This window comes from Neurospora tetraspora (genome assembly GCF_033439725.1).
Source record: "Neurospora tetraspora strain CBS 560.94 chromosome Unknown B0H65scaffold_1, whole genome shotgun sequence".
In the NCBI taxonomy this organism is placed as follows: Eukaryota; Fungi; Ascomycota; class Sordariomycetes; order Sordariales; family Sordariaceae; genus Neurospora; species Neurospora tetraspora.
The window spans coordinates 4,135,668-4,162,602 of record NW_026944383.1 but is presented as its reverse complement, the minus strand read 5'-3'; the positions used below and the strand labels follow the sequence as shown (position 1 = coordinate 4,162,602).

Sequence of the window (26,935 nt, the reverse complement as noted above, 5' to 3'; positions counted from 1 at the left end):
TCACGGCGACAACAACGTGACCTGTGTTTGGATATGAAATGGAAGACGTCGTCATGGGTTTGGAGCGCAAGAGACGAGAGGCTTCTAGAGCAACAACAACAACAACAACAAACAGAGATCGTGGGCATCATCCCGAGGCTAACACGCCATTGGCTCTGCGCGCGCGTTCGCGTTCAGTGGCAGGCAGTTCTTCGCTGCGGAGAGAGAACATCATTCAACTGAACAAAGGGCACCGATCACAAATAAGGGTTAGGGGTTTGTTAGTCGTTGAGGCTCGACAGGGCAGCTTCTGGAGGGGCACGGAAGAGAAGACGGCGACGGGCGGCGAACGGTTGACGGTGGAGACGTAGCGCGGGCCACATGCCGGCAACTCGGGTAATACATTATTCGTGATTGGTTGAGACCAGAGTCGAGGAAGTGCGGATCGGGTCTTGGAATTCATCGAAACCGAAACTGCATGGAGTCCGTTTGGGTCTGTCTGGCAGTGGCAGCCCACTTTGGGTGCGGTATTGGGGCACCACGGGCACTCTTTCAGTGAGAGAGACGGGGGAGGAATGGATGGATGCGGTGTCCGTTCGGCAAGCCAGGGAACTCGCTCTCAGTCCAACAGGCAAAAGTGCCACTGGGTCTTGAGTGAGTGGGTGAGGTGTGGAAGCCAATCGTCAAATATTTCCTACGGGTGACCCGACTCCCGAGCCCGTAGGGAAATTCGCAATTGCTAATCCAACCCGGACCACGTCCACCACCACCACTCCATTCCCGTCCTACCACTACCTATCCCCAAAAACCCGCCACCCCGTCCCGCCCGCCCTCCCCCTTCGACACCTCACCTACTCACCTACCGACTGTCAGTAGTAGTGAAGTGTTGTTGAACAATGTCCTCTTTGGCTTGGAGAAAGTTGGCTGCGGCGCCCACGGTGAGTGCTTTTCTTGTTCATCCATCTGGACCTCGGTGTTGTCTTCTGTCTGTTTTGCGCGCGCGCATTGGCACCCTTGCAGCCGAGGAACAAAAGCGGGGAGGAATAAGGTCGTGAGGAAGAGAGAGGATGAAGCTCTTCGGGATGTCCAGTCGCAGTAGTGTGCACATGGGACGAAGAGAGAGAGAGAGGAAGCGCAGCAGTCTACACCAAAGAGAAAGAAGAACATCGTCACTGACCAGAGTCTCGTCTTCAACAGCTCGCGCGTGCCGCCAGCAGAGTCCAGAACAGAGCCTTTTCCTCGACAAGGCCGGCCGGTGAGTCCGAAGCATCCCGTCCTCGCAACCCTCCGATCTCCTCTTCCGCCTTCCGCCGTCGCGCGAACTACGCTTCACGGATGCCGCAAAGGGTGTTGTTCATGTTCACCAAAGGCTAACCGACGACATCACAGCCCGCGTCATCGCTCCCGGTGGTCTCCGCGCTAAGGAGGCTTCTCCCCATCTCAGCAGCAAGTACGCTGTCGTCGTACGTGATATCCCATGCTATCCGGTCCCATGGAAAATCCCGCCGAAGAGGTGTTGACACGATTCCTCTCCCTTAGGACCACGAGTACGATGCCATCGTTGTCGGTGCCGGCGGTGCCGGTCTCCGTGCCGCTTTCGGTCTCGCCGAGGCCGGCTTCAACACTGCCTGCATTTCCAAGCTCTTCCCCACCAGATCTCACACCGTCGCTGCCCAGGGTGGTATCAACGCTGCGCTCGGCAACATGCACGAGGATGACTGGAGATGGCACATGTACGACACCGTCAAGGGCTCCGACTGGCTCGGTGACCAGGATGCTATTCACTACATGACCCGTGAGGCTCCCGCCTCCATCGTCGAGCTCGAGAACTACGGCTGCCCCTTCTCCCGTACCGAGGACGGCAAGATGTAAGTCTAACCCGGAAAACCGTGCTTTCCGGAGCGCCCGAGGATGATTGCTTACAGTCTACAGCTACCAGCGTGCTTTCGGTGGTCAGTCCAAGGACTTCGGCAAGGGCGGCCAGGCTTACCGCTGCTGCGCTGCTGCCGACCGTACCGGCCACGCTCTTCTCCACACCCTCTACGGCCAGTCTCTCCGCCACAACACCAACTACTTCATCGAGTACTTCGCCGTCGACCTGATCATGCAGGATGGTGAGTGCCGTGGTGTCCTCGCCTACAACCAGGAGGACGGCACCCTCCACCGTTTCCTCGCCAACAACACCGTTCTTGCCACCGGTGGTTACGGACGCGCCTACTTCTCCTGCACTTCCGCCCACACCTGCACTGGTGACGGTTCCGCCATGGTTGCCCGTGCCGGTCTCCCCAACCAGGATCTCGAGTTCGTCCAGTTCCACCCTACCGGTATCTACGGCGCCGGCTGCTTGATCACCGAGGGTGCTCGTGGTGAGGGTGGTTACCTCCTCAACTCCGAGGGTGAGCGTTTCATGGAGCGTTATGCCCCTACCGCCAAGGATCTCGCCTCCCGTGACGTCGTCTCCCGCTCCATGACCATGGAGATCCGCGAGGGCCGTGGTGTCGGCCCCGAGAAGGACCACATCTACCTCCAGCTCAGCCATCTCCCCGCCGAGATTCTCGCCGAGCGTCTCCCCGGTATCTCTGAGACCGCCGGTATCTTCGCTGGTGTCGATGTCACCAAGCAGCCCATCCCCGTCCTTCCCACCGTCCACTACAACATGGGTGGTATCCCCACTCGCTACACTGGTGAGGTTCTTACCGTCGATGAGCAGGGCAACGACAAGGTTGTCCCTGGTCTCTTCGCTTGCGGTGAGGCTGCTTCCGTCTCTGTCCACGGTGCTAACCGCCTTGGTGCCAACTCTCTTCTCGACTTGGTCGTCTTCGGCCGTGCCGTCTCCCACACCATCCGTGACAACTTCACTCCTGGCGCCAAGCTGAAGGCCCTTGAGGCCGATGCCGGTTCCGAGTCCATCGAGGTCCTCGACAAGATCCGCACTTCCGACGGCCCCAAGAGCACCGCCGAGATCCGCCTCGCCATGCAGAAGACCATGCAGCGCGACGTCTCCGTCTTCCGTACCCAGCAGTCCCTTGACGAGGGTGTTGAGAAGATCACCCAGGTCGACCAGATGTTCGACCAGGTCGGTATCAAGGACCGCTCCATGATCTGGAACTCTGATCTCGTCGAGACCCTCGAGCTCCGCAACTTGCTCACTTGCGCGTAAGTGACCCTCGCAATGTTTTCATTTCAAGTGAATAAGAAGATACTAACAGATTTGCAAAATACAGTACCCAGACCGCCGTCTCCGCCGCCAACCGCAAGGAGTCTCGTGGTGCCCACGCCCGTGAGGATTACCCCGAGCGTGACGACAAGAACTGGATGAAGCACACCCTCTCTTGGCAGAAGCAGCCCCACGGCAAGATCGAGCTCGGTTACCGCCGTGTTATTGACACGACCCTCGACGAGAAGGAGTGCCCTCCTGTTCCTCCTTTCAAGCGTGTCTACTAAAGAACTCGACGACTGCGCGATTTTATGATACGAAGTCGATAATGGAGTGATGTTTTTATGCTCAAGAAAAAGCGTTCTTTCCGAGTTATTACCCCACATGATGCCATTGTTCGGAGTCGGTCCGGTCGGTCGATGTTTTTCTATGATCACAGGTGGTGGTGCGACACGACGAAATCATCAACAAAAACGTCAACAAATCCGCTAAGAAAGCCTCCTGATACTTCGCTTAACGGGGTGCGAATATCAATGGGGCCCTTGGCTGGGTTGGTAGGCGGGTGGTTTTTCACGTGTTCTGCGATTGTCCATGTGTGCGTCCATTGTACAAGATTTTGGGAAGAATATTGCATATAGCCGGGTGGATGGAAGGAAGGTAGGAAATGACAAACGAGGGTTGGAAAAGAAGAACGGCCGAATAAAGGGTTCTAAAACGGGTGGTTAGGACTCAACGGTTGGACGAATACCCTGAACTTTGCTCTCGCACTGGTTTTGGATTATGGTTATCATACCTTATACGCAGTCGAGAGAGAGAGAGAGAGAGAGAGAGAGGTGGAAAGATCGAAAGGAAGGAGGAAAGAAGGGTGAGGTTGAAAGGATTGCATGTGGATGTAAGCAAACTTAACTACTGTAGTCTTGTTTGTAACTTTAACGGGCTTTTTTTTTTCTTTTGCGAAGAAGATCTGACTCGTTGCCTTACATGTGATTGACTTTTCTGCTAACGATTGATCGGCTTGATGATCTGATTCTCTCCGGCATGTACCCTTGTGGTTCGCCGACAGACTGTACTGATGCTCATGGGGAGGGTTGAGATACGATCACCCTTTGTTAGAATCAAAGCCTAGGTAGAGATCTGAGATACATCACTCTAACATGTAAGCTTTCTTTTAGAGAAGGTAATGCGGCAACCCTGTCGAAATATCAATCTCAAGAAGCTAACGCTGAACACATACAGACGTCAAAGTCATAGTAGCCCTAAACCGACAAACAATATTGACATGAACCCAACACCTGAACACCACGCGCTTAACCATTGTGCAATAGCTTCGTTACGCCTCTCGCCTTTCAGCACAATCCAAATTCTCCATCAACCCATCGACCTCTTCGGCAGACACTTCCGTTACCCTCCTCATTTCAACATGTCCTTCCCCTTGGGCTAAGTCCAATTCTCGACCGACCAACACCATCCTTCCTCAAACTGAAGCCTCAGCGGACTCGGGCACGATCTCAACCTTTTCGCAAGCAGTATACCAAATCGCCGCCTCGATGATCTTGCAAACAATTCGCAAATCTTTTTCATCTGTTGACGCCGCATGTCAGTAACTCCCGTCAACAACTTAACTTCGTCAATCCTTCACAAAGAAGGAACCGACGGATGAAACTCACCTCTAGGCGCATAAACCATAGTAAAAGTCTCCGGCACCGGACTCCTCACCGGCCACCACCCAGCCGCCGTCGCCCCCCACCATGACCCCTTTCCCCCTGCTTTTCCAGAAGTTCCCTTCCCGTTCCCGTTCCCCTTCCCACTCCCACTCCCACCACTTGATCTTCTAGTCGACCAAGCCATAGGATGTCTCTCCCCCCACCCCTTCTCCAACACCTCCTTGATATCATCCGGATGCAAGCTCATGTGCATGCTCCTGTCCGAGTGCGTATGGATATGGCAGATCTCGCCGTTGCCGCACACGTTGACCGGGTGACGCGAGAAGAGGGCGAAGCCGTGTTTTTCGAGACAAGATGTCGCGGTGACGAATTTTTCTGGGTGGCGGGCGGTGAGTCGTTCGAGGGAACTGCGGAGGGCGTTGTAAATGGGGAGGGGGCCGGCTTGGTTTAGTTGTCTCTGCGGGGCCAGGCCGGCGACGGAGGGGCGGGGGCCGGGGCGGTAGGGGAGGAGGCCTTGGCCTTGGCCTTGTTGGCCGGAGGCTGCTGCTTTGTCGTTGTTGTGTCCGGTGGTGGGATCATTGGTATTATTGCTGGCCATGTGCAGGATCCCCGCCGAGGGAAGCTGACTCGGATCCCTCTCAGGCGCCTGCAACGGGTCGCGGATGGTGAACAAGCGGTAAAACGTCAAGCGGGCGTATCCGGCAGGAGTGGGAGGGGTGCCGCCTGGCCCCAGCTTGAGGAAGTTGAGGTAGTCGTTGTGGATCAGCAACATGATGGGCACGGAGATGACGGTGGCTTCGAGCAGGGCGCGGTGCACGAAGTGCATCCCCAGGACGGTCAGGATGGAGACGGCGAGGAGGGCGGAGGCGTCGAGGGTTATGTAGAAGGGGTCTTGGCGGATTACCATGTTGACTTGGGAGGAGGTCGTCGTCACGGGCTCGTCGGAGGAGGAGGGGGAGGAGGTTGGTTGGGAGGAGGCGGAAGGCATCTTTTGGGTTTCGGAGGTTACTGTGAGAGACATGTTGGGTGAGTGGTGGTTGACGACGCGAGTTTGTTGCTGTTGTTGGTGGAATTGGATGTGTCTTAGGGATTCAAGGGACTTTGATCGTCCTCTTGGACGTTATCGACCACGACCTGTTGGGGGCCCTGCAAGAATGGTCGAGAGCTGCTGTGGTTCGCGAGAGCAACAGCGCGTTTTTGTATGACGAAGGATATGCGAGTGACCAAGCCGAAGGCTGCACACGTGCACAGACGGGTGTGCTGCGTATCTTCCTCAAATGTCAAGACGTGCAGCCGGGATGCAAGTCCTCTGCGCAGCCTGTCTTCTGCGAGTTGAAGTGGTGTTGAGGATGTCCAACCAGAATAACGTCTTCTATCACAACTCTGATGGATTCAGTGTGATAGCTATAGCAGCAGCTGTGAGATGAGATACCGGCGAGAACGTATCAGATGCCTAATAGCAACGATTACAGATAACCGAAGGAGTATCGCGGGGTAGGTTGTGAAGTTTTGAAGAAAGAAAAGATGACAGAAGATTCCATTGACAGCATGTAAAGGGGTACCGCATCCTACCTTTATGAAGGAAAAGGAAGGGCCAAGGAATCGACGATGTAGTCACCATCAACCATGTACTATGTAAGTCCCAACTGGACCAAGAATGATATGACTGCACGACTAGTTACACCGTACCTCTGGTGTGCCGTGTCCTACCAGCAGATGTAGATAACAAGCTGCCGACATCCGCCCCTCTTCAGACCTGCTGTTGCTTGTCACTTCGAAGAGAGGACATTTAACGAAGAGACCCCACCCTCTCATACTCGCGGTCTATGATGTATATGCTGCTCTAGGGCTGAGTAAGCTGCTGTTTGTCTTATGTTTGATATTGAGCTTTCATGGTATTTTGTTCGTACTCCCCGCTATCTCGAGTAGCAGAGCGTTCTTGACCTTGTATCAGACAAAGAGGCCCTTAAGCGATTTACTTCAAGATGGGATGGTCAAAAAAGCAACTTGCTTCAAAGAGAGCACCCAAACAAATTGCCGTCGGAACAACTGGTCCGAGTAGAAGAGCGGAAAGGTGATGTACCTCTCCCAAAGACCAACGATAAGGCTAACGAAAGCCCTTGTTTGCTTGATCTCGATGTAATGACGTCTGCGGCTCACGCAATTTGTATTTTCGACGTTCTGGATTGTGGATGCTCCAGAACATCGGACCTCCAACGGTTGCCTCGTGTCTCAGTTGGCATGGAATCTCTCATGGCTACGGCGGAACATTCCTAACTGTCCATCCCGCGTAGAGGTAGTGTGGTAGCATTGCAGACCAAACTGACAAGAGAAAAGAAACGTTTGTCGAAACTTCAAACGGCCAGACTTATAGGGCGACATTGTATTGAGATTTCAGAATGATAAACCTCCGCATTTCAGACTGAGGTCCGACTCTCTCAAATCTGAGGTTGAGGTGGGAGTGGTCAGGACTGTTCCCTCGTCCTTGGCTTCTCCTCAAACCTAGCCTATGAGCTGGCAAGAGACAATCGGCCTGGGTATGACAAGCACACCATCACGAAGTAGATTCCTAGATTCAACATCCGAAGCAGAAGTCGTACTGCGAGGAATGCGAGTGTCGTCGTCCGAAGGCTGAATTGAAGTCGTCGTTAGGTTATCGTTCTCCATTGACCGACGTCATCCGTGGACCCCGGCTCATGGACGACATGGGATTGGCTGGCTGCGATTGGACGGGACTGCTTCTACCCCACTTCAGGTGACACCCTGAAGTCCTTTGTTGTTTTTGAACCTTCGTTTCTCTCTTCACAAGTTCACACCATGGAGTTTCACACTCACCAATAGCAGCACAAACCACCAAAGTTCTGGCGTATCAATACCCAGTCGATATTAGAAGAAACACATCCTATCAACACTGCGAGATAGGGACAACATCATCTTATCATAGGTAGACTCCTTGTCCTCTTCCTTTTGATGGGCTGAGCCGTCGACCATGGCTTGGCAGTCCACGTCGTGGAACTCAAGGCCATCCTCTCAAGATCAGATGCTGGTGGTTGGGTGCGATTCGCGTGTCACGGCTCCGTTCTCCTGAAAAAAACGCGTTGCTCGGTAACGGACCCATGTCTTCGCCCGCGTCAACACAACCAATCAATGCGGGGTCTCCGCACGAAGAAGCCCAAGGTTGAAGCTGGAATGCAGGACCAGCCTCCTGGAACTCCATGTCGCTGGATGCACCTTTCGAGCAACGGAATGCGAATTTTGAGATTTGTTCAACACTTTCACAAGCTTGCATTTACAGGACATCTTGTTTGAGTTGTCAGTCAGCGATAATCGCTGAACGTTAGGTCGCCGTCTCGTTGTAGATTCCAGTCCACGATACCCGATAGAACCAGGCGTCTGCTGGTCTCACCTAGGCGCATTCCTTAGCCGACCTGCAGAGCTTCTTTTTATTCTCGAAGCCTTGTGGTTGAGCCAGGCATATGCACGCCTCTACGATTTGCGAAAGACGGTGCTAATTGTGAGAAAGCGTCTCTTCAAGCTATTGTTTGCTTTCCACCAAAAGCTCCAAACTGACTCTGTTATCCCATATAGAATCTCGGTCCTCATATTCCACCATGGGGCTATCAAACCTCAACCCGCTGCGGTCGCGCGATGCGAAACGTCCCAAACTGCCCATGTATAAGCAGCTGAACCCTACGAGCTCCTCATCACCCACGAAAGAACGTCACTCCGATGTCGAGGACACTTCAGACGATTACTCCTCCGATGATTCGTCCGATAGCTCTTCGCGAGCCAGACCTAGCCCCCGACGGTCCCGACATGCCTCCTCCTCAGCTTCCTCGAACTCCGGACTGATGGCGCAAAGGCAATCGCCCACCTCCCAGCGCCGCCCTCCCCGAAGATATTTCTACAGATTACCAAACAAGGTCATACGAGTGTTGTGTATTGCCCTGATCACGACCATTGTCGTCTTCATATTCGGTCTCGTACGCGCAAGTCAGGTGGAGAATAGGAGGATAGCGGAAGGGAAGGTCGAAAAGAAGCCACCACCTCCTCCGCCATGGGAAAACTTCAAGTTTCTTACTCGGTACTATGGTGGACTCAAGACATTGGTACCAGTTGAGGAAAATGTGCCCCAATACCCTAGGTTTGAAGACGAAGCTCCCTACAATGCGACTGCGCCGTTTGCGCAGCAGGAGCCGAACAAGTCTGGCAAGAGAGATACTGCAAAGGGCTCATCAGCGGCAACCAAGGCTATACCACCAAGCAAGTCATTCATGGACCATCCGGGTTCGGTTGTTCCAAACAGCCGTCAAGGATTCCAGGAGTGTTTCCTCGACGAACAGAAATTGATACGGATTCCCCCAATCCAATACTACGATGGCCGCCCTAGTGGATTCCCGGATAATGTTATCGGCTCTTACGAGCTTCTTTCTCTCCCCGAAGACATCTGCTTCGACCGATTCGGCAGGTATGGCCCGTACGGCTATGGCTATTCGGTCAAGACAGGAGGCCTCGGGGTTGGCGAGCATGGCGACCGAATTGGAGCTGATGAGGTCTGGAAATCGACCAAACAGGTGGATTGGAGCAGCAATATCGACTGGGCTGAAGCTCAACGGCGGTGCTTTAAAGCCAATGAAGGCCGTTACAAGCCACTTGAAGCACATAAGAACCCTCTCCAAGGCTTCTATATCCAGGAGCAAGACGGAAAATCAAAACTGAAGACCAGAGCCGACGTTCAAACTTCCGAGAGTACGACTACCACAAAGCCTGCCGAAGAGAAGGAAAAGGGGTCCGCCACACCTGAAGTACCCAAACCGAAGGGTGATATTCCCCGGTCCGCCCTGGTCATTAGAGCTTGGGACGAGATTGACTGGAACGCCGAAAATATTCTCAACATCCGTGCCCTTGTGGCGGAACTGTCTCTTGCCTCTGGCGGTCGCTACGATGTGCATCTCTTGGTACAGGTACGCAATGACGGAAAGAATCCCGTCTGGGCCGACGATGAGGCCTATCAAAAACGTATCAACGACACCATCCCCGCAGAATTCCGTGGGATGGTAACTTTGTGGTCTGAGACCCAAATGCTCGCCATCTACCAGGGTGTCCGCGACCTTTGGACCAAGGGCCCTGAACTGCCTGTCCATGGTTCGTATCGCGGCTTGCAGATGGCGATGCAGCACTTTGCCTACAAGCACCCGGAGTATGAACACTTCTGGCAATGGGAAATGGACATTCGCTACACCGGCCACTACTACGACCTGCTATCCAAGCTGGAGGCCTGGGCCAAAGAGCAGCCGCGCAAGGGCTTGTGGGAGCGCAACGCGCGATTCTACATGCCATACGTTCACGGCACCTGGGACGACTTCAAGCAGATGGCGCGCGTGCAAACCGAGCACGGCACCGTTGGCGCCGACAATATCTGGGACAACGCCATCAAGAAGGGCGGCAACAAGGACAAGCAAGAATCCCCCAACCAGGTGAAGACCAAGGGCGAGAAGAGCATATGGGGCCCGGAGCGGCCCAAGGACTCAAATGACTGGTTCGAGCACGACCAGGATCCCGTCCCGCCCACCAGCTACGAGCGCGACAAGTACGCCTGGGGCGTCGGCGAGGAAGCCGACCTGATCACGCTCAACCCCATCTTCAACCCCGAGGGCACCACGTGGGGGCTGGCCGACGACATCACGGGCTACAACGAAACAAACAACAATGGCAAACCGCCGCGGCGCGCCCAGATCATCACCGCGAGCCGCATGTCCCGCCGCCTGCTGCTGACCATGCACCGCGAGACGGCCTTCAAGAAGCACCACGCGTTTCCGGAGATGTGGCCGGCCACGGTCGCGCTGCACCACGGCTACAAGGCCGTCTTTGCCCCCCACCCGCTGTTCGTCGACCGCGAGTGGCCGACCGAGTACATGGCGCACATCCTCAACGGCGGGCGCAACGGGGCCTCGGGCGGGTCGAGGATGTCCGTGTTTGGTAATCGGGAGCATAACATGAGGGGTCTGACGTGGTTCTATAATGCTGGGTTCTCGGCTAACCTGTATAAGCGGTGGTTGGGGCTCAAGGTGAACAATGACGGCGGTGAGCAGTTCGAGTTGAGACCGAATAATAGCGCGGATGACCAGACGGTGTCGACGATGCGCGGCGGCGATGGGAGGATGTGTCTGCCGCCTATGCTGTTGCATCCAGTTAAGGATGTTGTGTTGCCGGTTGAGCAGGAGGCGGAGGAGGCCAAGGTTACGGTGCCGGAGTCGGATCCGTCTGCTTGAGTGTTTTGCTAGTTTATTTCCTAGAGCGGCGTTTTGGGGTGATACGTTTTGTGGCAACTGCATTTGGCACCCGGTATGGGGAGCCTTGAGTAGGTTGGTTATGACCTTTGTGAATATGACCTGAATGGCAATGCATCATGCAATAATGCTAGATATAGAATGGAACAATGGAAAACATCTCGTCGAATATCTTGAGATTTGAGATTGCAGGGTTCACATGTGTGAAGACACGCTAGATTTGGTCTTCGTCTAGACCTAGTAGGCAATTCCATTATCATATCATTTGTTTTCGTATCCCCATCCGGCTGACCCATTCCAAGCGCCCAAATATGAATGGTTCCCAAAGCAACTTGTAGAATAAAGCGGCTTAAATATTATAAAATAGTTGTTGTTATTGATGAGGGGGAAGTACTCCGATGAGGAGGCAGTTCTATCGGGTGAGTTTAGATAACCCGCTTGACCTAAATCAGGGGGATTCAGGGGTTAGCTTTGCCAATCCTGAGCCGTGCCTCCCAGCTGTCTTCTTCTCCTCCCTGCTGGAAAGTTTATAAGAGTCTTAACATACCTCAAAGAACCTCCTCAACCACCAGACCTGGAACAAGCTCTCGCCCACCACGACGCCGACGATAAACAGGTTCCACCACTTGACGCGGGCGTTGGTGCTCTCGGCCGTGTTACGGTGGGTGCGCTCGCGCACGACGATGTAGCTCTGTTCGTCCTTGACCATCTCCAGCATCTCCGACAGCTTGCGCACCTCGACCTCAAGCGGGTCCTGGGGCGCGTCCGCCTCGGAAACGTACACGATGCCGTGCACGTTGAACGAAACCTCCTTGGTGTTGGCGCCCCAGTGCTCGTTGCCGAAGCAGTACACGTACTTGCCGTCGTGCTTGGCCTCGAACGAGAAGTCGCCGTTGGATATGGACTTTTCAAAGGTCTCGTATTGGTTTAGGGGGTTGGTGATCTATGTATGTATGGACCCTTTGTTAGCTTCTCTGTTGCAAGCTTCTTGGTTCTTGTTCGGTGTCTGGTCTAAGGATTGAAGATCGATGACGATGGGAAGTAGATTGGCGGTCGGTCGGGCTACGTGGGAAAGGCTATGCTAAGGGGACGACGCACCCAGAAATCGATGTCGAGGTTGCCGGCGCTGCCAAACTCGCGGTCGCCGACCTGGAAGGTCACCGTCATCTTGTCATCGCGATGGAGGTTCTCGTGGAAGCATTCGCGGCCGTGGGCGGGAAGGACGATGTTGTGAGCGGCGGCGGCGCCGAACAAGCTGGCCGAGAGCAGCAGCTTAGCTGCTGTGAGGAAATGCATTGCGATCGATTTACGAATTGTCCGGGGATTGGCGATGAGCGAATGTGGAGTTTGGGGAGGATTCAAGCAAAGAAATGGAAGCTTCCGTTTCGGTTTCGCGAGACGTTTTGGGAGGACAACTTGGCGATTCACAATTACCCCTACCTCTCACAATTCTGGCAGCCGCAAGTCCAGGGCAGCAGAGTGGTGAGGTCGGGTCCCGCCAGTAGCACGGAAAGTACCTAGGTACACCCAGCCCGGCCCCCCCTTGTAGCTGCTGCCGCGAGCACCCAGGTGTTTGGCCTTGGCGTGCCCGGTGGACAATGAACTGAGGCTCTGGCCTATCAAAGTTGCCGGGCACCAGGGTCCAGGACTCCCAGGGGGATGACTGGCTTGTGAAGCTCGAGGCCGTCAACAGGACTGAATGCCAAATGGGCCAAAGGGCCCCTTGGAAACACACAAAGGGACTTGGTAGGCCGAGAAGAAGGGTCCCGTTTCTGTCAAAGGATTCGGTCCAATGTTCTTCCCTACAGGTAATCTTTCAGGAGGGCTGGAGGGGTACCAGCAAGGTACTTCGTCGCTTCTATGTGCTGCTCAGCCGAGTTGTTGTTGATGCAGGCGAAAAGGGGTTGGCGAGATAAGGTAGTGGTAGCTCGCGTGTACAGGGCGTAGAGTGGACCGTGCACGCTCTGACAGCGGGGATGCAAGAGAGCCAGCAGAGTCGTCTTGGGAATCCGCCGGGGGGGCAACCAGGCGGCCATGCCAGGTGGGCGACCCGTGTGAGGGTGAGAGCGGGCGGGCACGCTACTGGTGGTGTCGGACGGTCGCCCTACCCAAGAACAACTTTCAAAATCGGTGCCAGAGACCTGACGGCCGGAGACACATTCTCGCCCGCTTGCCTTCCTTCCACCACACACCGCCATCAATCCTACCACCATCCACATTTCAACACCATATTTCTGCTGCCACCGGTGACGCGCATCCCAAACATCGCCGTCCCCATTACTCGAGGACAAGCCTCCCATAGTAAGTACCCGTCATCGTTGTCGCATATCGTGATCCCCTTCTCTGGCCAGCGAATCAATCACGCCGTTGCAAGGCACCTCCGTGGTTCCCATCGGCGCTGCCTGCCACAGCTTTCCCATTCCGTGTCTGCCTGCCTCTACCTTCGCACTCGAACGCGTGCCTCCTGGCTGGTGAAGGACGTCGAGTGGCCAAATGGCGCCAACACAGCTCGTCACTCGTCGTAGCCCTGCGGGTTTACCTTGTCCATGGCATGCTGTTGTGTGCCTGAGGATAGCGAATGGCCAGACACTAGTTATCTGTCCTCACGCGGGCCGTCGTCATTAAATGCCCACCCGCCGTCCTCATTGTCATCAATCGCACTCTTTCTCTCAACACCACCATCCCGACGAGCATTCAACAGTTCATCTCGACAGCATCAAGGCTCCCTTTGCTTACGCTTTACCGCCCAAACAGATAATTTTCTACACTTGCAACTTTAGCGTCGCCTAATACACAACCGCCAAGATGGGTAACACACTCTCGATATTCGGAAAGCTCTTCGATGGGCTCTTCGGCAAGAAGGAGATGAGAATTTTGATGGTCGGTCTCGACGCTGCCGGAAAGACCACCATTCTCTACAAGCTCAAGCTCGGTGAGGTCGTCACGACCATCCCGACCATCGGTACGCTACGCGCCATCCTCCCCCCTTAGTGCACATTGGCGGCACAGACCCACTCCTTGCGAGAGCACGCAACACTGACACCATCCGTTCAAAGGCTTCAACGTCGAAACCGTCGAGTACAAGAACATTCAGTTTACCGTCTGGGATGTCGGCGGTCAGGACAAGATCAGGCCTCTGTGGAGACATTACTTCCAGAACACCCAGGGTATTATTTTTGTAGTCGACAGCAACGATCGCGACCGTGTTGTCGAGGCCCGCGAAGAACTCCAGCGCATGCTCAACGAGGATGAGCTCCGCGACGCCCTCCTGCTCGTCTTCGCCAACAAGCAGGATCTTCCTGTAAGCGCCACCCCTATCTACCCGAAACCTGCCACATTCAGCAGCAGCAGCAGCAGCCAGCTAACAATGTGTCTTTTAGAATGCCATGAACGCTGCCGAGATCACGGATAAGCTCGGCCTTTCCAGCTTGAGGCAACGCTCCTGGGTATGTTTTGAATTTCCCTGTCTCACATGATGCATGCCTTTGTTCCCTAACACTTTTTTTTTTCACGTAGTACATCCAAGCCACTTGCGCTACCACTGGTGACGGTCTGTTCGAGGGTCTCGACTGGCTGTCGACCGAGTTGAAGAAGAAGAGCCCTTAAAGTGCTGGCTACACTTAATGACAATGCCCTTACTCTGTCCGGGTCCAATATCCGCTCGGTTGATGCCACCATACACGCCCTTTCGCAACCGAACGAACTCACCAAACATGGCAACCAGTGGTTGACGACCGTCTTACGATAATCCATGAGACGGTCAAAAGGGGATAGCCAGCACTCGTTTTGCACTTGTGATCACTTTTCGGAAAGTCAGGAGCACGCTTGGTTCGGGATCTTGTACAGTTTGATGCATCGCAAGGAGACTGCCTGCTGCTTTCCCCATATTTGCGTACGTTTTATGCTAAGGGGGGTGCGGATACGGTTGCGGGGAAGGGGAAATACAGGCAAGGATGGAGTGTGATGATGGATGTGGGAGGAGTTCTATAAATACCAAGCTGCCACTTAACTTACCTTTAGTCCCTTTTTTCGTTAGAACCGCTCGGCGTCGATTGTTTTCTGGCCTATCCGCTCATCATTAACTCTTAATATGCTTTGGGTGAACCAACGTTCCGTACTCGATACGTCGCGTGCTTTTCCTTCTCTGTTATGGTCCCTGCTTCATGGAAGTTTCATCCGTAGGTCAAAATCAGGCTAACCAAATGCGTCAAGGATCTCTGTCTGTATAAAAAGGGGCAACGACTGGAAATCAATCATGAACATCCCAGACGTTCCTTGTTGACTCCGAACAGAGGAAGTGGACGTCACGAATGTGGCGATTAAGGAGGAACATCAAACTGGTGATCTCAACCCGTTTTACTACTTTTGACTGGAGTGCGGCAGCATACAGAGAACACACAATCACCTTTAATCAAGATAATTCAGCACGTATGAATTACTCACTAGATGTTCAAGACTTGATAGAGGTGCGAACGACCAAAACTCATTCACTGCTCTCTGTTCTGTCTGCCTGCTAGTCTAAGTAGTATACCCAAAAAGAAACTCGTCGTAAAACAAAAAAAGACGTGCAAAGCAACCCTCCCAAAAACTCCTGATATCATGCTCTTGCTGCTACTTGCCTGCCAGCCAACCTGCTACTGCCTGTCCATGTTTTGTTTCGTTTCTGTATGTATGTATGTACGTAGGTATCCTCGTTCCTTACATCCATCCTCTTCTTTTTCATGTAAGTCTCCCTCTTTCTTCTCTCTCTCTCCCAGACCTAGAAACACCCTTATTACACAGCATGCTCAGCCGCATCAAGATTATCAAGCGGGACATATCCATCATCATTATTCCTCCTCGCCGCACCGACTCCCAGGAAATCCCGGACCTTGGTAACAACCCCACCAAACAGACCCCATCCGGCACCGCGCTTCCTGAGACCTCCCTTAATCAAACCACCATTCTTGTCCATCTCAAACTCATAGAGCGCCTTATCCATCCACTTCGGTCTCGTCCAGAACTTGAGAAACAAACTGCTGACCACAACACTAACACTGCTAGCCGCCATAGCGGCGCCCGCGCCCATGGGATGCAGGTGGTACCCAAACGGCAAAAAGATGCCCATGGCGAACGGCAGGCCGATCAGGTTATACATGCACGCCCACGCCAGGTTCATCTTGATGCGGCGGAAGATGGTGCGGGCGAGGTGCAGCGCGGCAGGGATGTCCATCAGGTCATTAGGTCGCATGAGCACCACGTCGGCGGCCTCCATGGCCACGTCTGTGCCGGAGCTCATGGCGATGCCGACGTCTGCGGTGGCCAGGGCCGGAGAGTCGTTGATGCCGTCGCCGACCATGGCGACGACAGCGCCGTGGGATTGGAGTTGTTGGATGATGGCTTGTTTTTGGTCGGGCGAGGCGCCGGCGTAGACGTCCTCCGGGTCGATGCCGACGGCGGAGGCAACGGCGAGTGCGGTGCTGCGTTGGTCGCCGGTGACGATGGCGGTCTTGACGCCCATGCGGTGGAGGACGGCGATGGCGGCGGCGGCGCCGTCTTTGATGGTGTCGGAAAGACAGAGGTGGCCGGCGTACTTGCCGTCGATGCCGATGAAGATGTTGGTGGTGCCGGCTGGGGTGTTGGAGGGGGTGGACTTGGAGCGAGAGCTTGCGGCGGCTTCGTTGATTTCTTCGGCGGCCTCGATTGCGGACTCGGGGATCTCGATGTTGTTGTCCCGGAGGAAGCGAACGTTGCCCACGTGTACCCGGTAACGCGTCCTCTCCAGGGAAGTAGCTGGCTCAACCTCCGCGGTAATGCCCTGGCCCACGGCTACAGTGAAGTTGCCAATGGTACCATCAATGGTTCCTTCCACATCGAGACCAAGCTCTGTTTTGGCTGCGTTGAGGACCGCTTTGCCGACAGGGTGTTCACTACCCATTTCAGCCAGGCCCACGAGAGTCCACCACAGACGACGGCGCCAGTCATTGTCCTGCCATACCGAAACAATGTTGGTTTTGGCGACGCTCATCTTGCCATACGTGATGGTGCCGGTCTTGTCGAGAACCACCTGGGTGATCTTGGTAATGGTCTCGAGGGCAGCACCACCCTTGACCAGAATGCCGTTCTCCGCTCCAACACCCGTACCGACCATGACGGCGGTAGGGGTTGCGAGACCGAGAGCGCAAGGGCACGCGAACACAATGACAGAAATGCAGAGTTTGACGCACACCATGATCTTGCCACCACTTGCGTCCTCCAAGAAGATCTTCGGGGGAGTTGACAAGACATGGCTAAGAATCATCCAGGTAAAGAATGTCATCATACCAAGCAACAGGATCATCGGGACGAAGTAGCCAGCTATAGTGTCCGCCAGGCGCTGAATGGGAGCACGGGTCGTCTGAGCGTCTTGGACCAGCTTGACGATCTGGCTGAGCTGAGTGTCCCGGCCTGCACGAGTGACACGGAAGTCAACTCGCCCAGCCCCGTTGACCGTGCCACCGATTAGCATGCTTCCCTTCTTCTTCTGAACGGGCATGGCTTCTCCGGTAACCATACTTTCGTCGACATATGTCTCACCCCTGACAAGAACACCATCTGCGGGGATCTTGTCACCGGGACGAAGGAGAACGATGTCGCCAACCTGGATAAGTTCTGTAGGGATGACTTTCTCCTCCGCTGCATTGCCTTCACGCGGCTCTTGAGAGTCGGAGGAGTCTGCGTTGCGATCCCAACCCTCGGCAGCCTTTTGCGCCGCGATGGGGTCCGCATAGATGGTAGCCATCGATGGAGCCAAGGACATGAGGCGCGAGAGCGCTTTGGATGTCTGACCCTTGGCCCGGTTTTCGAGGAAACGGCCGAGGGTGATGAAGGTGATCAGCATGGTACTTGTGTCGAAGATGGTGCTCGGCCGGGTGTGCGGAGGAAATACGATCGAGACTGTCATCGCGACAATGCTGAAAAAGAAAGCGCATGAGGTACCGAGAACAACAAGGACATCCATGGTCGGCGATTTATGTTTTATTGACTTCCAAGCCGAAACATAGAAGCGCTTTCCGATGCCAAATTGAACCGGTATCGTGAGAACCAAGCAGACCACATCTCCAAGATATAAACCCGGAATTAGTCTGACTTTCCCAAAGTCAAGGAACTTCAGGAACATGGGGAAGATCATGCTGATAAAAAAGACCGGGACGGCGAAAGCAGCCGAGATCCTGAATGCCTGCTTCCATTCGTTGATCTCCCGCGTCTTGGCGAGTGACTCCAGCTGGGCATTGTTGTCATCATTGTCTGCCACAAGGGCATTGAAGCCGGCGCCTTCGACAGTTTCGACAATAGCTCGGAGTCCAGTAACATTAGGCATATGGGTGACAGTCAGTCTGGAGGTCGCAATGGCCAGTTTGGCGCTAGTAACACCAGGGAGCGTAAGAACCTCCTCTTCTAGCTTGTTAGCTGCGGCGGCGTCAAGGTTTCCATAGATCTTGAACTGTGCTGTCGAAGTGCCGCTAGAGTGATTAGGTTGATCAAACGTAGTTGTTAGAATCTTGGCGTCAAAACCTCGATCCTCGATGATTTCAACGATCTTATCAGCCGATAATAGTGATAGATCGTGCAAAATAACCGCTCGCTCAGCGAGAAGGCTGATGTTGAATTTCAGAACTCCGTTCACATCCTTGAATCCTTGTTCCACGGCTGAAGTGCAAGCGCCGCAAGTCATGCCCTCGATTGCTACCGTCGTGGTCGCGCTTGACGGTTTGGAGGATGTCGCCGCGCCGGAAACCGATTCTCTTTCGGGTTGCTTGTGAACACTCTCAACAACAGTCGCATCAAACCCGCGATCTTCAATGGCTTCGCAAATGGCTTCGGCGCTCAACAGTGTCGGGTCATGCTCGATAACGGCTCTCTCGGAGAGTAGGGAAATGCTAAAGTGCCGTACGCCAGATACGTCCTTGAATGCGCCTTCGACCGCTGATGTGCAAGCGCCGCATGTCATGCCCTCGATTGCGACAGTGGTGACCATTAACGGGGAATCGTCGGAAGCTTTCAGGTCTTGTTCGGGGTGGCTGGCGATCATAGGCGTCGGGAGGTCGGTGGCCAGCACCTCGGCGTCGAACCCTCGGTCTTCGATGATTTCTTTAACTTGGTCGGCAGTTATCCGGTCGGGGTCGTGCATAACCACGGCGCGTTCCATTACCAGGCTAACCGATACGCTACCCACTCCGTCGACGCCCTTGAAGCCAGATTCAACGGCCGAAGTACAGGCGCCGCATCTGCGCAAAGTCAGTCACCAAGTGTTCTACACACATCCGAGGAAGCCGAGACAAAGTCAAGTATTGCGCCAACTCACGTCATACCCTCAACCTTGAGGGTTGTGGTAGCCATGTGCCCAGATGGGACTTGTATATTTGCCGGTGCCATCTTGATGATGGGTGCGCAAGAGTTCGTACAGCGATGCCAGATGTTTTTGTTTTATCAAACAGGCCGCGCGGCGCAAATGACACGGAGAAAGCGAGATTTCGAAGCGGAGTGGATTTCGAAACGAGAGCCCCTGGGCTAAAACATCGAAGGAAGACACGCCACCACTTTGCGCAAAAGAGTTGAAAGGGTGGAATAGGCGCCAGCTTCCAGCGATGGCGTTGGCGATGGCGAGGTCGATCAGTTAATATGTAGATGAATGAGTACAGATAGGGACCGGTGACAATATCGAAGGCATAGCGGAGCTCCCGGTACCGTTACATATAAGATCAGATGGAGCAATGGCGCCAAACCTGCAGCAAGGAGCTGGGTGCGAGCGAGACTCGAAACTTGCACGGAGAGTGGAGGATGGAGGGGCGCAACCGGGGGGCTGCGAGAAAGGAACTCGGAACAAGAGGGAAGGGGTTGACGAAGTTTCCATCGACTGAAGGTTTGTCAGCCACTCACAGCGTACTTTCTGCGGTACCTAGAGGCCGCACACAGGGATCTCGCACCACTGCAGTTTCTCCCGCCCATGGCGTGAAACGGGATCTGAGAGTCCGCCAGGGCGGCAAGTCACAAAGTGGGGTGGAGTAAGATCCGAGAGACCGAGACTGCCCTTGGGAACTCATCAACTGGTACACATGATACAAAATCTTTGTACTATTCTTTCTTGTGGTTTGCGCCAGACAAGCGTCTATCATACCTGGAACCAACACCGACAAACAGTCCAACAATCTCGTATGATATTGTCCGAAAGCAACGGCCACAAAGGTATCACAAGGCATCATGCGAGAAAATATTGCATCTACGCAGTACAGATGTATGTATTGGACTGCTAGTGAGTCTCGGCCACCACTTCAGCCGTTGTCGCACATACGCTAGTGATCATGACTGCTTACCTTGCTTACTACGGCACACGCCGCCTATATAAGACACATAATCCAAATCGAGAGTCATGCTTCCCGTCTTGTGGCTTGCGTGCTCAGCTTGACCGAGAAACAGTTGTGGAGGGTATAACACAACAGGGGCTGAGAAAACGAGTGAGTTTGTGGCCTCGTATGATGGTCGAAAGGGCTGAGTAGAGGGCACAAGCTCAATGTTCATGCCGCATTCTACTATATTTTCCGGGATTCTTCTTGACGCTTCCAACAATCATTATTGATGAGAAATATCGTCACATGAGGTGTTGCTCGGATCGGCATTCGCGTTCAGTTCTACCTACAACCTTCTGCCTCCTTTACCAATGTCACAATATATGGCCCTCAACGACTGGATCTCCCAGGATTTGCCATGTGGATGTCCCGACCATACCGGTAGGAAAGCACAAGGAGAATTGCTGCCTCCAGCAACACCACAACACCACAACACGGGAAGGGTTTCGGTATCAGTGGAAGTACCTTCATCTCCAGACTATATGAACAATAAACATACCGTGCAATACACTACCTTTTGAACAAGAAGTCAAGTGTAATACCGCGGTTAACATCTTCAGATGAGATGAAAGATGTCGTGTCGTCACGGCGAATCTACCGGATCTCTTTTCCTAGATTTCTCCACTTCGACGGGTTGCCATCCCGATCATCCAGGGGACCCTTGCGCCTAGATTCACAAATGCTGGTCACCAGAAGGCGCCTGGTCGCTTTAAAACGTGACTTTGACGCAGCCAATTTGGCGCCAAAAGTGCCCCATCAGCACACCAGCCTCAAGAGCAAAAGGGAAAGAGACGGGAGACGTACAAGAACAGGGAAAGCTTCACGAACACCTCCGGCTACGAGCAAAACCATGTTGTTTACACAGTAAATGCTAAAATTAAACTGAGATCAACATATTAAGGATTATGAAACCCATAATCGCCCAGAAATTTGTGCTCTATAATCTCCATGGCTTGCTTGGCGAACTGCGTTGAAGCCGGAGGCAATTGCTCCTGCCAACCGAATGCGTGAAGTTCAGTTGATTGCCAGCGGGCTCGGCGCCGGCGGAGATACCCCGCTGGACGCAAGCCACACTTGCTCGTTGGAGCTTTCAGCCTTATGGCGGGTGTACCTACCCCGGGTTAACTCCACCAAAGGCTGCAGTCGCACATCGTTCACGACCTGTCAGTCAACGCCATCCATCCTATCTCGTGCCGTGCTACACCACGCCGTAACTGTACCCCGTAGCTAAGTTCAAGCCAGAATTATCCCCATTTACTACTTCATTGTCTTCGCTTCACTTTTATACATCATCGCATACCGAATCTCGGATCTCCAGTCTCTCGAACCACGAGCTACCGCTAACCCGGCCTGCCCCAACTCGCAATGGAGCAAGCCAAAGCTCTCAACGCTCTCGAGGTTCGTCCATCACCCGTCACGTCTGAGGGTGGTCAGATCAAGATTGGAGAGTTGTACCTAACACAAAATTCTGATTCCAGCCGTTCATCGTGCTCTCCAAATCTGCCACCTCCCCACGCGCTGCCGCAGACCTCGTGACCCGCGCGACCTCGGCCCCCAACACCTTCATCTTCACCGAGCTTCTCCAGACGCCTCAAATCCAGTCCCTCGCCAGCTCCGACGAGTTTTCTCCCTACCTCACGCTCCTCCAAGTTTTCAGTCATGGGACTTACGCGGACTACACTGCCAACGCCTCGACGCTTCCTACCCTCAACGATGACCAGAAGCTTAAGCTGCGTCAGTTATCTCTTCTCACACTGGTCGCCAACGATGGCATTGCCACCAGCCCTTCTGATGATGACGCAATGCATCAAGAACACGAACAGGCACAACCGCCGAACCTAAGCTATGCCTCCCTGATCCGACATCTGGAGCTCTCCAGCGCGCGAGAGCTGGAAGAGCTTGTGATCAGCGCCATCTACGCCGGCCTCATCGAAGGGCAGCTAGACCCGGCCAACGAGATGGTACAGATCAACAGCGTGGCCGCTCTGCGGGACGTGCCCCCACGGGGCGTGGGCGGCCTGCTCTCGAGCTTGCAGGGCTGGGCGGGTCGGTGCGAGGCGACGCTGCAGGAGCTGGAAGCAACGATGGCCAACCTGCGGGAGGAGGCGGACAGGCGGGCGACCGAGGAGCAGGAGTGGAACAACAAGATGTCGCAGTTGTTGGAAGATGAACAGAAGGGTGCGGTACCGTCCTCTTCTTCGTCCTCTTTGCCCTCTTCTTGGTTCAACAACAAACGCGGCGGTGGTGGTGATGGTGCCGGTGCCGGTGCCGGTGCAGGTGGTAGCTTTCGTGGTGGCGGCTACTCTCGCGGTGGTGGCTCGTCCCAGGGGTACCGGCCATCTCAAAGAGGAAACCACCATCAGCAGCAGAATCAATCACGTCAGCAGCAAAACCACCATCACCATCACCAAAGCAATCAGACCGGAACGAACAGCTTGCTGACGAGTGGTGGCGGCAGTTATCTCAGCTTCAGAGAGGAGCCATCAGCAGTATCGCCCTCAGCAGCGGCGGGGTTAATGGGCTCCTCGGCCTCATTTGCGGCACTGGGGGGCATGGAGACGGGCTCGGGCTCGGGCTCGGGGCCTCTTGGAAAGCGAGGGAGCAGCGATATGGATGACTCAGAAGAGAACATTGACGACGACACGATGGATCTGGATGACGAGGGAGATGATTCCAAGAGGGGTAGCAAGCGGAAGTTGACCGCATAGGAGGTTAAATTTCCCATGCACATCAGGACAAATCATGGAGTGCCAGGTGCCGGTTATTGTTTTAATTGCATTGACATGAAAGTCTGAGGCCATGAATGGTCTACGAAAATAAGGTATTAGTTCACCCAGTCAATGGCTGGAGAACGGGATAAACAGCTAGAAACATGGCATCATTACGATTCATATTCGGGGCCAAACAATAGAGAGCAAGCTTCACAACTTCCCGGTCAAATATTATCAATACAGATTCAATGGACATTGTGAGTGGTTAAAACCGCGAGTACATCAGATTCTTCCCAAAAAAAAATTCTCTGAGTGGCGGTTCTAGATGGTGACTACCAAGCCGCATGGGAAGTAAAACCCTTAAAATCACACAGGGCCATCGTACTCCCAAACCTGAGACTACCTAGGGACCTAGATGCTCTCCCTCCATGGTGTTAACCACGACCATCTCGTGTGACGTTCATCTTCCGCCTGTCCCACTCCCACAAAAACATTGACAAGCACAACAGCCTCTTCGCTCGATTGGACCAACCATCACTCAGATTCCTTACTCTCACCCAGCCTCCCATTCAACAGCACGTCTCTGCCAGCCAGCCACTCATTGCACATGTGTCACCACAATGAAACCTGTGAGAAGCGGACAAAAGGAAATTTGATTTTGTGAGCTGAGCAAAAAACGATCTCGCTCATAGTCTGTCTACGTAGTGTACCTAGCGTGCCTGGTTGGGGAGGGAGTTCCAACAAGGAAGCTGAGCATAAGTAGTGTAGTGTAGTGTAGGTATAAGCGGTTAGTGGTGATAGTACTAAGAAGTGTATCTATCCAGAACACACAAGAACACGGGACCCATCTTCTCTCCCTAAAATCCGACACACAACAACAGATAAACTGCCAGTCAAAAAATACTAGTAGCCCTCTCCAATAGCGGAACATAACCAAGAGGCGGGACCGTATATTTTGACTGTCATTGTAGCACACTCTCGCACAAGTTGGTGTTCCCTTTTGGGTTGTTCCCCAGAAATCCTCCGGGGGTAAAAAAAGCCAGACATTGAAACGCGTTTGTTTCTATACTCCGGGTAAAGGAGAAGCCAGACAACGAAACGCCTCGTTTCTCGTGGGTTGGTCGGATGCGAGTCTTCCATCACTGTCGTGCCTTTCTTTACCTCACGGATACCTCTAAGAAGCCCGACCATAAGACCCAAGCCGAGTTGGTTGCGCCGTTCGTCGTCGTTCCCGTTCTCATCGCACTCTACTCTTCTAGTAGAAGAGTTTTTGGTTCGATGTGAAAACAGTAAGCTTCATTGTGTCATAACGTTCGTAAGAGTAACAAACAAGAATCCCCGCTTTTGCCCGTCCAAAGGAATATCGCTTTTTTCCGTATCAAGAAAATCCGAAATAAGAAAAACTCTTTGTTCTTTCCCCGTGGTTCGTGGTGGAGAAGAGATATGGCGTTGTATAAACTCGCCCTCGTTTGGACTGAGGCAAAAAATGGTAGGTTAAAAAGGTGGTCAAAAAGAAGAGAAAAGATCTAAAACAGATTACCGACATCCACGCCTGGATTAAGAGTGTAACTGGCTGCAGACAAAATGATTACACGGCGTGGATTTGTCGAAACCGGGGAAAGCCAGTATCCCATTTTTCCGTGTCGTCCTAGCTCCCATGGGTATTATGGTAAAAAAGATTAAGCAAACCAAAACGCCGAAAAGAAAACTGCCAATCCATCACTGCGTGATTCCGTGCGTACCAGGTCATAGTCGTTTTCCCGGTACGAGAATGAACAGGACGCATAGCGCGGCGTCTATGACTGCAGTGACGGCGAGAACCACCATGGATCTCTGGGCGAGGAGTTTTCGGACGTATGGCTCCCGAACTCGGGAGAAATTGAAAGGGGTATATTCGCTCAGTCCGATGAGGGCGAGAATGGGGTCGAGTGAGTACTGATATGAACAGAGACAGTAAACTCCAATGGTGAAAGGCAGGATGACCTGTTAAACGTTAGCAAGATAACCGAAATATCAGCCAGATTTGGCTAGTCTGGTAACATACCCAACACCTTGTTAGGCGAGATTCGTTAAGGAAGATCAGGATGAAGGCAGTCCAGAAGCCACCGAACATGGCCACGAGACCAACCATGAGGCGCAGCATTAATGTAGGGGGAATGAGGTTTCCGAGGGCCTTCATCCTAAGGAAGCCGGGGAACGCGTCCCTCTCCATGGCCTGGAACACATAATCCTTGGCCACATCGAACACCTCCGGGTCATCGCGTCCATAATCCTCAATAGCAGTTGTGACATCCGAAGTGATGGAACCAGGAAGAGTAATCTCGCGTTCTGCGCCGGGAAGGAGGAAGGTGTAAAGAATCTTCTCGGCTGAGGCTCTGATATCGTCGCGCGCTACGGCATGCGCTGGGGAATTTGAGTCGGTAGTGAATTCGCGCTGGTTGCTGAGGTTGCTCGGACGACCACGGCGGTCGCTGCTGCTTTGCGGGGACTCCTGCGCGATCGATCGATCCTCGCGCAGGAAGGCAGACATTTGCGCGTCCTGATCCTTCTCCTTCTCCGACGCCCACATAGACGGTCCTGCGACGGGGTTCAAATCTCCCATGCTCTCAAGAATGGCGGATGATCGTTTGGAGCTTCGGTCGGGCTCAGGCGTGCCGACAAGAACGGAACGTCGCAATTCGCGAACATAGTGACGGCATAGTGACATGTGTTGGGCGACATCGAGCCTGTCTCGGGTCAGGAACTGCCATTGTCAACAAAGCACCGAGAAGTGATAACCAACCAGAAATCGAGGTAGTCGACAGAGCGCTGCTGGTCTCTCATATAAATGTAGAAGGAGAACAGATCGACGGGCGGGAGCGTCCGCCTGCTGAGGACCTCGAACAGGGTAGGGAGTCGGTTTCGATTAAGGTCGGGTTGAGGGGAGGGCGTGTGTGCTATGGGCTCCGCCATTTTGACGGGAGGTGAACGGGACCTGAAACTCGAGCTGAATCCGACGGCGGAGGAAGGCGATATGATAGTAGGAGGAGAGCGAAAGGGCGCCGGCGGAGTATGGGTGGAGAGCGGGGCAAGCAAGAAAGCTGTATTGAGCTCAAGGTTGTCCGAGGAGAGCAAGTTGTGGCGGGCAAGTGTTTCAATCAGTTGCGCGGTTCGGGAGCGATAATGGTTTGACGTCAATCGAGTATTTCGCGAGTCACGGTTGCCGGGTGCACGAGAAAAGAAGGAGTTTGATTAATCGGGGCTTTTTTGATTTCTTGGCGATTCTGGTCTCTTTTGTAGTAAAGAACGTGGTTTGCGCGCAGCGCTGTCGGATAGAGTGGTTTGATCCGGAGACGGCGATGGTTGGGTAGGTAACGAATGACGGGTTGGGAAGTTGGGTGTGGTTGACGAGGTCGGGTGCAAAGCAACGAGTGAATGGAATGACGGGAGGGTGTGTTTGACGAAGGGAACGGGACGGGGAGTTGGGACTTCTTGGGATGGGATGTGGTGAACAAACAGGCTTTGCGAGGCCCACCCGTCCCTATCAGGCACTGGAGACGAGATTGACAGGGCGACAGGCCAGCATGAGATCGCATGAAAGCATGGAACAGCCCAGCAATTGACTTCAAGGTGCACTCGCTGCATCTGCAGTCTCCCTGGCGAGCATGGCAGGGAGATTGCAGAAGTCACTCGGAAATTGAAAGTTTGGGGGACGGACGGGAAGCACTCCGCCAGCTGTCAGACGCTTGGCAAATGCCAGAAGTGGTGGGGGCTTGACTTTGCCAGCCGG

The 26,935-nt window shown here is 53.8% G+C and overlaps 8 protein-coding genes across 8 annotated transcripts; 4 read left to right on the top strand and 4 right to left on the bottom strand.

The window, feature by feature from the left end:
• Positions 1–875: 875 nt before the first annotated feature.
• B0H65DRAFT_415581 (succinate dehydrogenase flavoprotein subunit mitochondrial precursor) lies at positions 876–3,423 on the top strand (the record flags this gene model as incomplete). The annotated part of the gene is made up of 6 exons (XM_062823993.1): positions 876–917; positions 1,177–1,234; positions 1,369–1,442; positions 1,519–1,847; positions 1,912–3,135; positions 3,204–3,423. The coding sequence occupies 6 exons, from the start codon at positions 876–878 to the stop codon at positions 3,421–3,423; spliced, it is 1,947 nt and encodes a 648-aa protein (XP_062686542.1).
• A 1,170-nt stretch (positions 3,424–4,593) lies between these two features.
• On the bottom strand, positions 4,594–6,037 carry B0H65DRAFT_38448 (uncharacterized protein). Its single transcript, XM_062823706.1, has 2 exons — positions 4,804–6,037; positions 4,594–4,717 (listed from the first exon to the last, which is right to left on the bottom strand). Exons 1-2 carry the CDS (start codon positions 5,819–5,821, stop codon positions 4,611–4,613), a joined length of 1,125 nt encoding a protein of 374 aa, XP_062686541.1. The 5' UTR covers positions 5,822–6,037; the 3' UTR covers positions 4,594–4,610.
• Positions 6,038–8,213: 2,176 nt separating this feature from the next.
• B0H65DRAFT_38227 (uncharacterized protein) lies at positions 8,214–11,121 on the top strand. The gene is made up of 2 exons (XM_062823703.1): positions 8,214–8,314; positions 8,389–11,121. Exon 2 carries the CDS (start codon positions 8,412–8,414, stop codon positions 11,070–11,072), a length of 2,661 nt encoding a protein of 886 aa, XP_062686540.1. The 5' UTR covers positions 8,214–8,314; positions 8,389–8,411; the 3' UTR covers positions 11,073–11,121.
• Positions 11,122–11,293: 172 nt separating this feature from the next.
• Positions 11,294–12,726, bottom strand: B0H65DRAFT_38265 (emp24/gp25L/p24 family/GOLD-domain-containing protein). Its single transcript, XM_062823704.1, has 3 exons — positions 12,189–12,726; positions 11,638–12,033; positions 11,294–11,533 (listed from the first exon to the last, which is right to left on the bottom strand). Exons 1-3 carry the CDS (start codon positions 12,384–12,386, stop codon positions 11,516–11,518), a joined length of 612 nt encoding a protein of 203 aa, XP_062686539.1. The 5' UTR covers positions 12,387–12,726; the 3' UTR covers positions 11,294–11,515.
• A 1,169-nt stretch (positions 12,727–13,895) lies between these two features.
• B0H65DRAFT_418269 (ADP-ribosylation factor 1) lies at positions 13,896–14,696 on the top strand (the record flags this gene model as incomplete). Its single annotated transcript, XM_062824137.1, has 4 exons — positions 13,896–14,052; positions 14,147–14,391; positions 14,471–14,536; positions 14,607–14,696. The coding sequence occupies 4 exons, from the start codon at positions 13,896–13,898 to the stop codon at positions 14,694–14,696; spliced, it is 558 nt and encodes a 185-aa protein (XP_062686538.1).
• Positions 14,697–15,512: 816 nt separating this feature from the next.
• B0H65DRAFT_535899 (heavy metal translocatin) lies at positions 15,513–21,600 on the bottom strand. The gene is made up of 6 exons (XM_062829037.1): positions 21,260–21,600; positions 20,835–20,933; positions 20,423–20,597; positions 20,227–20,328; positions 19,414–19,462; positions 15,513–19,336 (listed from the first exon to the last, which is right to left on the bottom strand). Exons 1-6 carry the CDS (start codon positions 21,305–21,307, stop codon positions 15,865–15,867), a joined length of 3,945 nt encoding a protein of 1,314 aa, XP_062686537.1. The 5' UTR covers positions 21,308–21,600; the 3' UTR covers positions 15,513–15,864.
• A 220-nt stretch (positions 21,601–21,820) lies between these two features.
• B0H65DRAFT_563706 (CSN complex subunit 7A) lies at positions 21,821–23,297 on the top strand (the record flags this gene model as incomplete). The annotated part of the gene is made up of 2 exons (XM_062830234.1): positions 21,821–21,853; positions 21,934–23,297. 2 exons carry the CDS (start codon positions 21,821–21,823, stop codon positions 23,161–23,163), a joined length of 1,263 nt encoding a protein of 420 aa, XP_062686536.1. The 3' UTR covers positions 23,164–23,297.
• Positions 23,298–24,912: 1,615 nt separating this feature from the next.
• On the bottom strand, positions 24,913–26,118 carry B0H65DRAFT_416006 (RGS domain-containing protein; the record flags this gene model as incomplete). Its single annotated transcript, XM_062824014.1, has 3 exons — positions 24,913–25,149; positions 25,211–25,892; positions 25,949–26,118. The coding sequence occupies 3 exons, from the start codon at positions 26,116–26,118 to the stop codon at positions 24,913–24,915; spliced, it is 1,089 nt and encodes a 362-aa protein (XP_062686535.1).
• Between the last annotated feature and the right edge of the window lie 817 nt (positions 26,119–26,935).

Excerpts from the sequence above, each read along its gene's own strand:
- B0H65DRAFT_535899 (XM_062829037.1), bottom strand. The coding sequence starts at position 21,307 with ATGGTTTTGCTCGTAGCCGGAGGTGTTCGTGAAGCTTTCCCTGTTCTT. Across the intron at positions 20,934-21,259 it reads GTGAAGCTTTCCCTGTTCTT|TCTGGAGATGAAGGTACTTC; the intron begins GTACGTCTCCCG and ends TTGTTCATATAG. Across the intron at positions 20,598-20,834 it reads CTCCTTGTGCTTTCCTACCG|CCCTTTCGACCATCATACGA; the intron begins GTATGGTCGGGA and ends CCCTCTACTCAG.
- B0H65DRAFT_38227 (XM_062823703.1), top strand. The coding sequence starts at position 8,412 with ATGGGGCTATCAAACCTCAACCCGCTGCGGTCGCGCGATGCGAAACGT.
- B0H65DRAFT_38448 (XM_062823706.1), bottom strand. The coding sequence starts at position 5,821 with ATGTCTCTCACAGTAACCTCCGAAACCCAAAAGATGCCTTCCGCCTCC. Across the intron at positions 4,718-4,803 it reads TATGGTTTATGCGCCTAGAG|ATGAAAAAGATTTGCGAATT; the intron begins GTGAGTTTCATC and ends CGGCGTCAACAG.
- B0H65DRAFT_38265 (XM_062823704.1), bottom strand. The coding sequence starts at position 12,386 with ATGCATTTCCTCACAGCAGCTAAGCTGCTGCTCTCGGCCAGCTTGTTC. Across the intron at positions 12,034-12,188 it reads ACCTCGACATCGATTTCTGG|ATCACCAACCCCCTAAACCA; the intron begins GTGCGTCGTCCC and ends ATACATACATAG.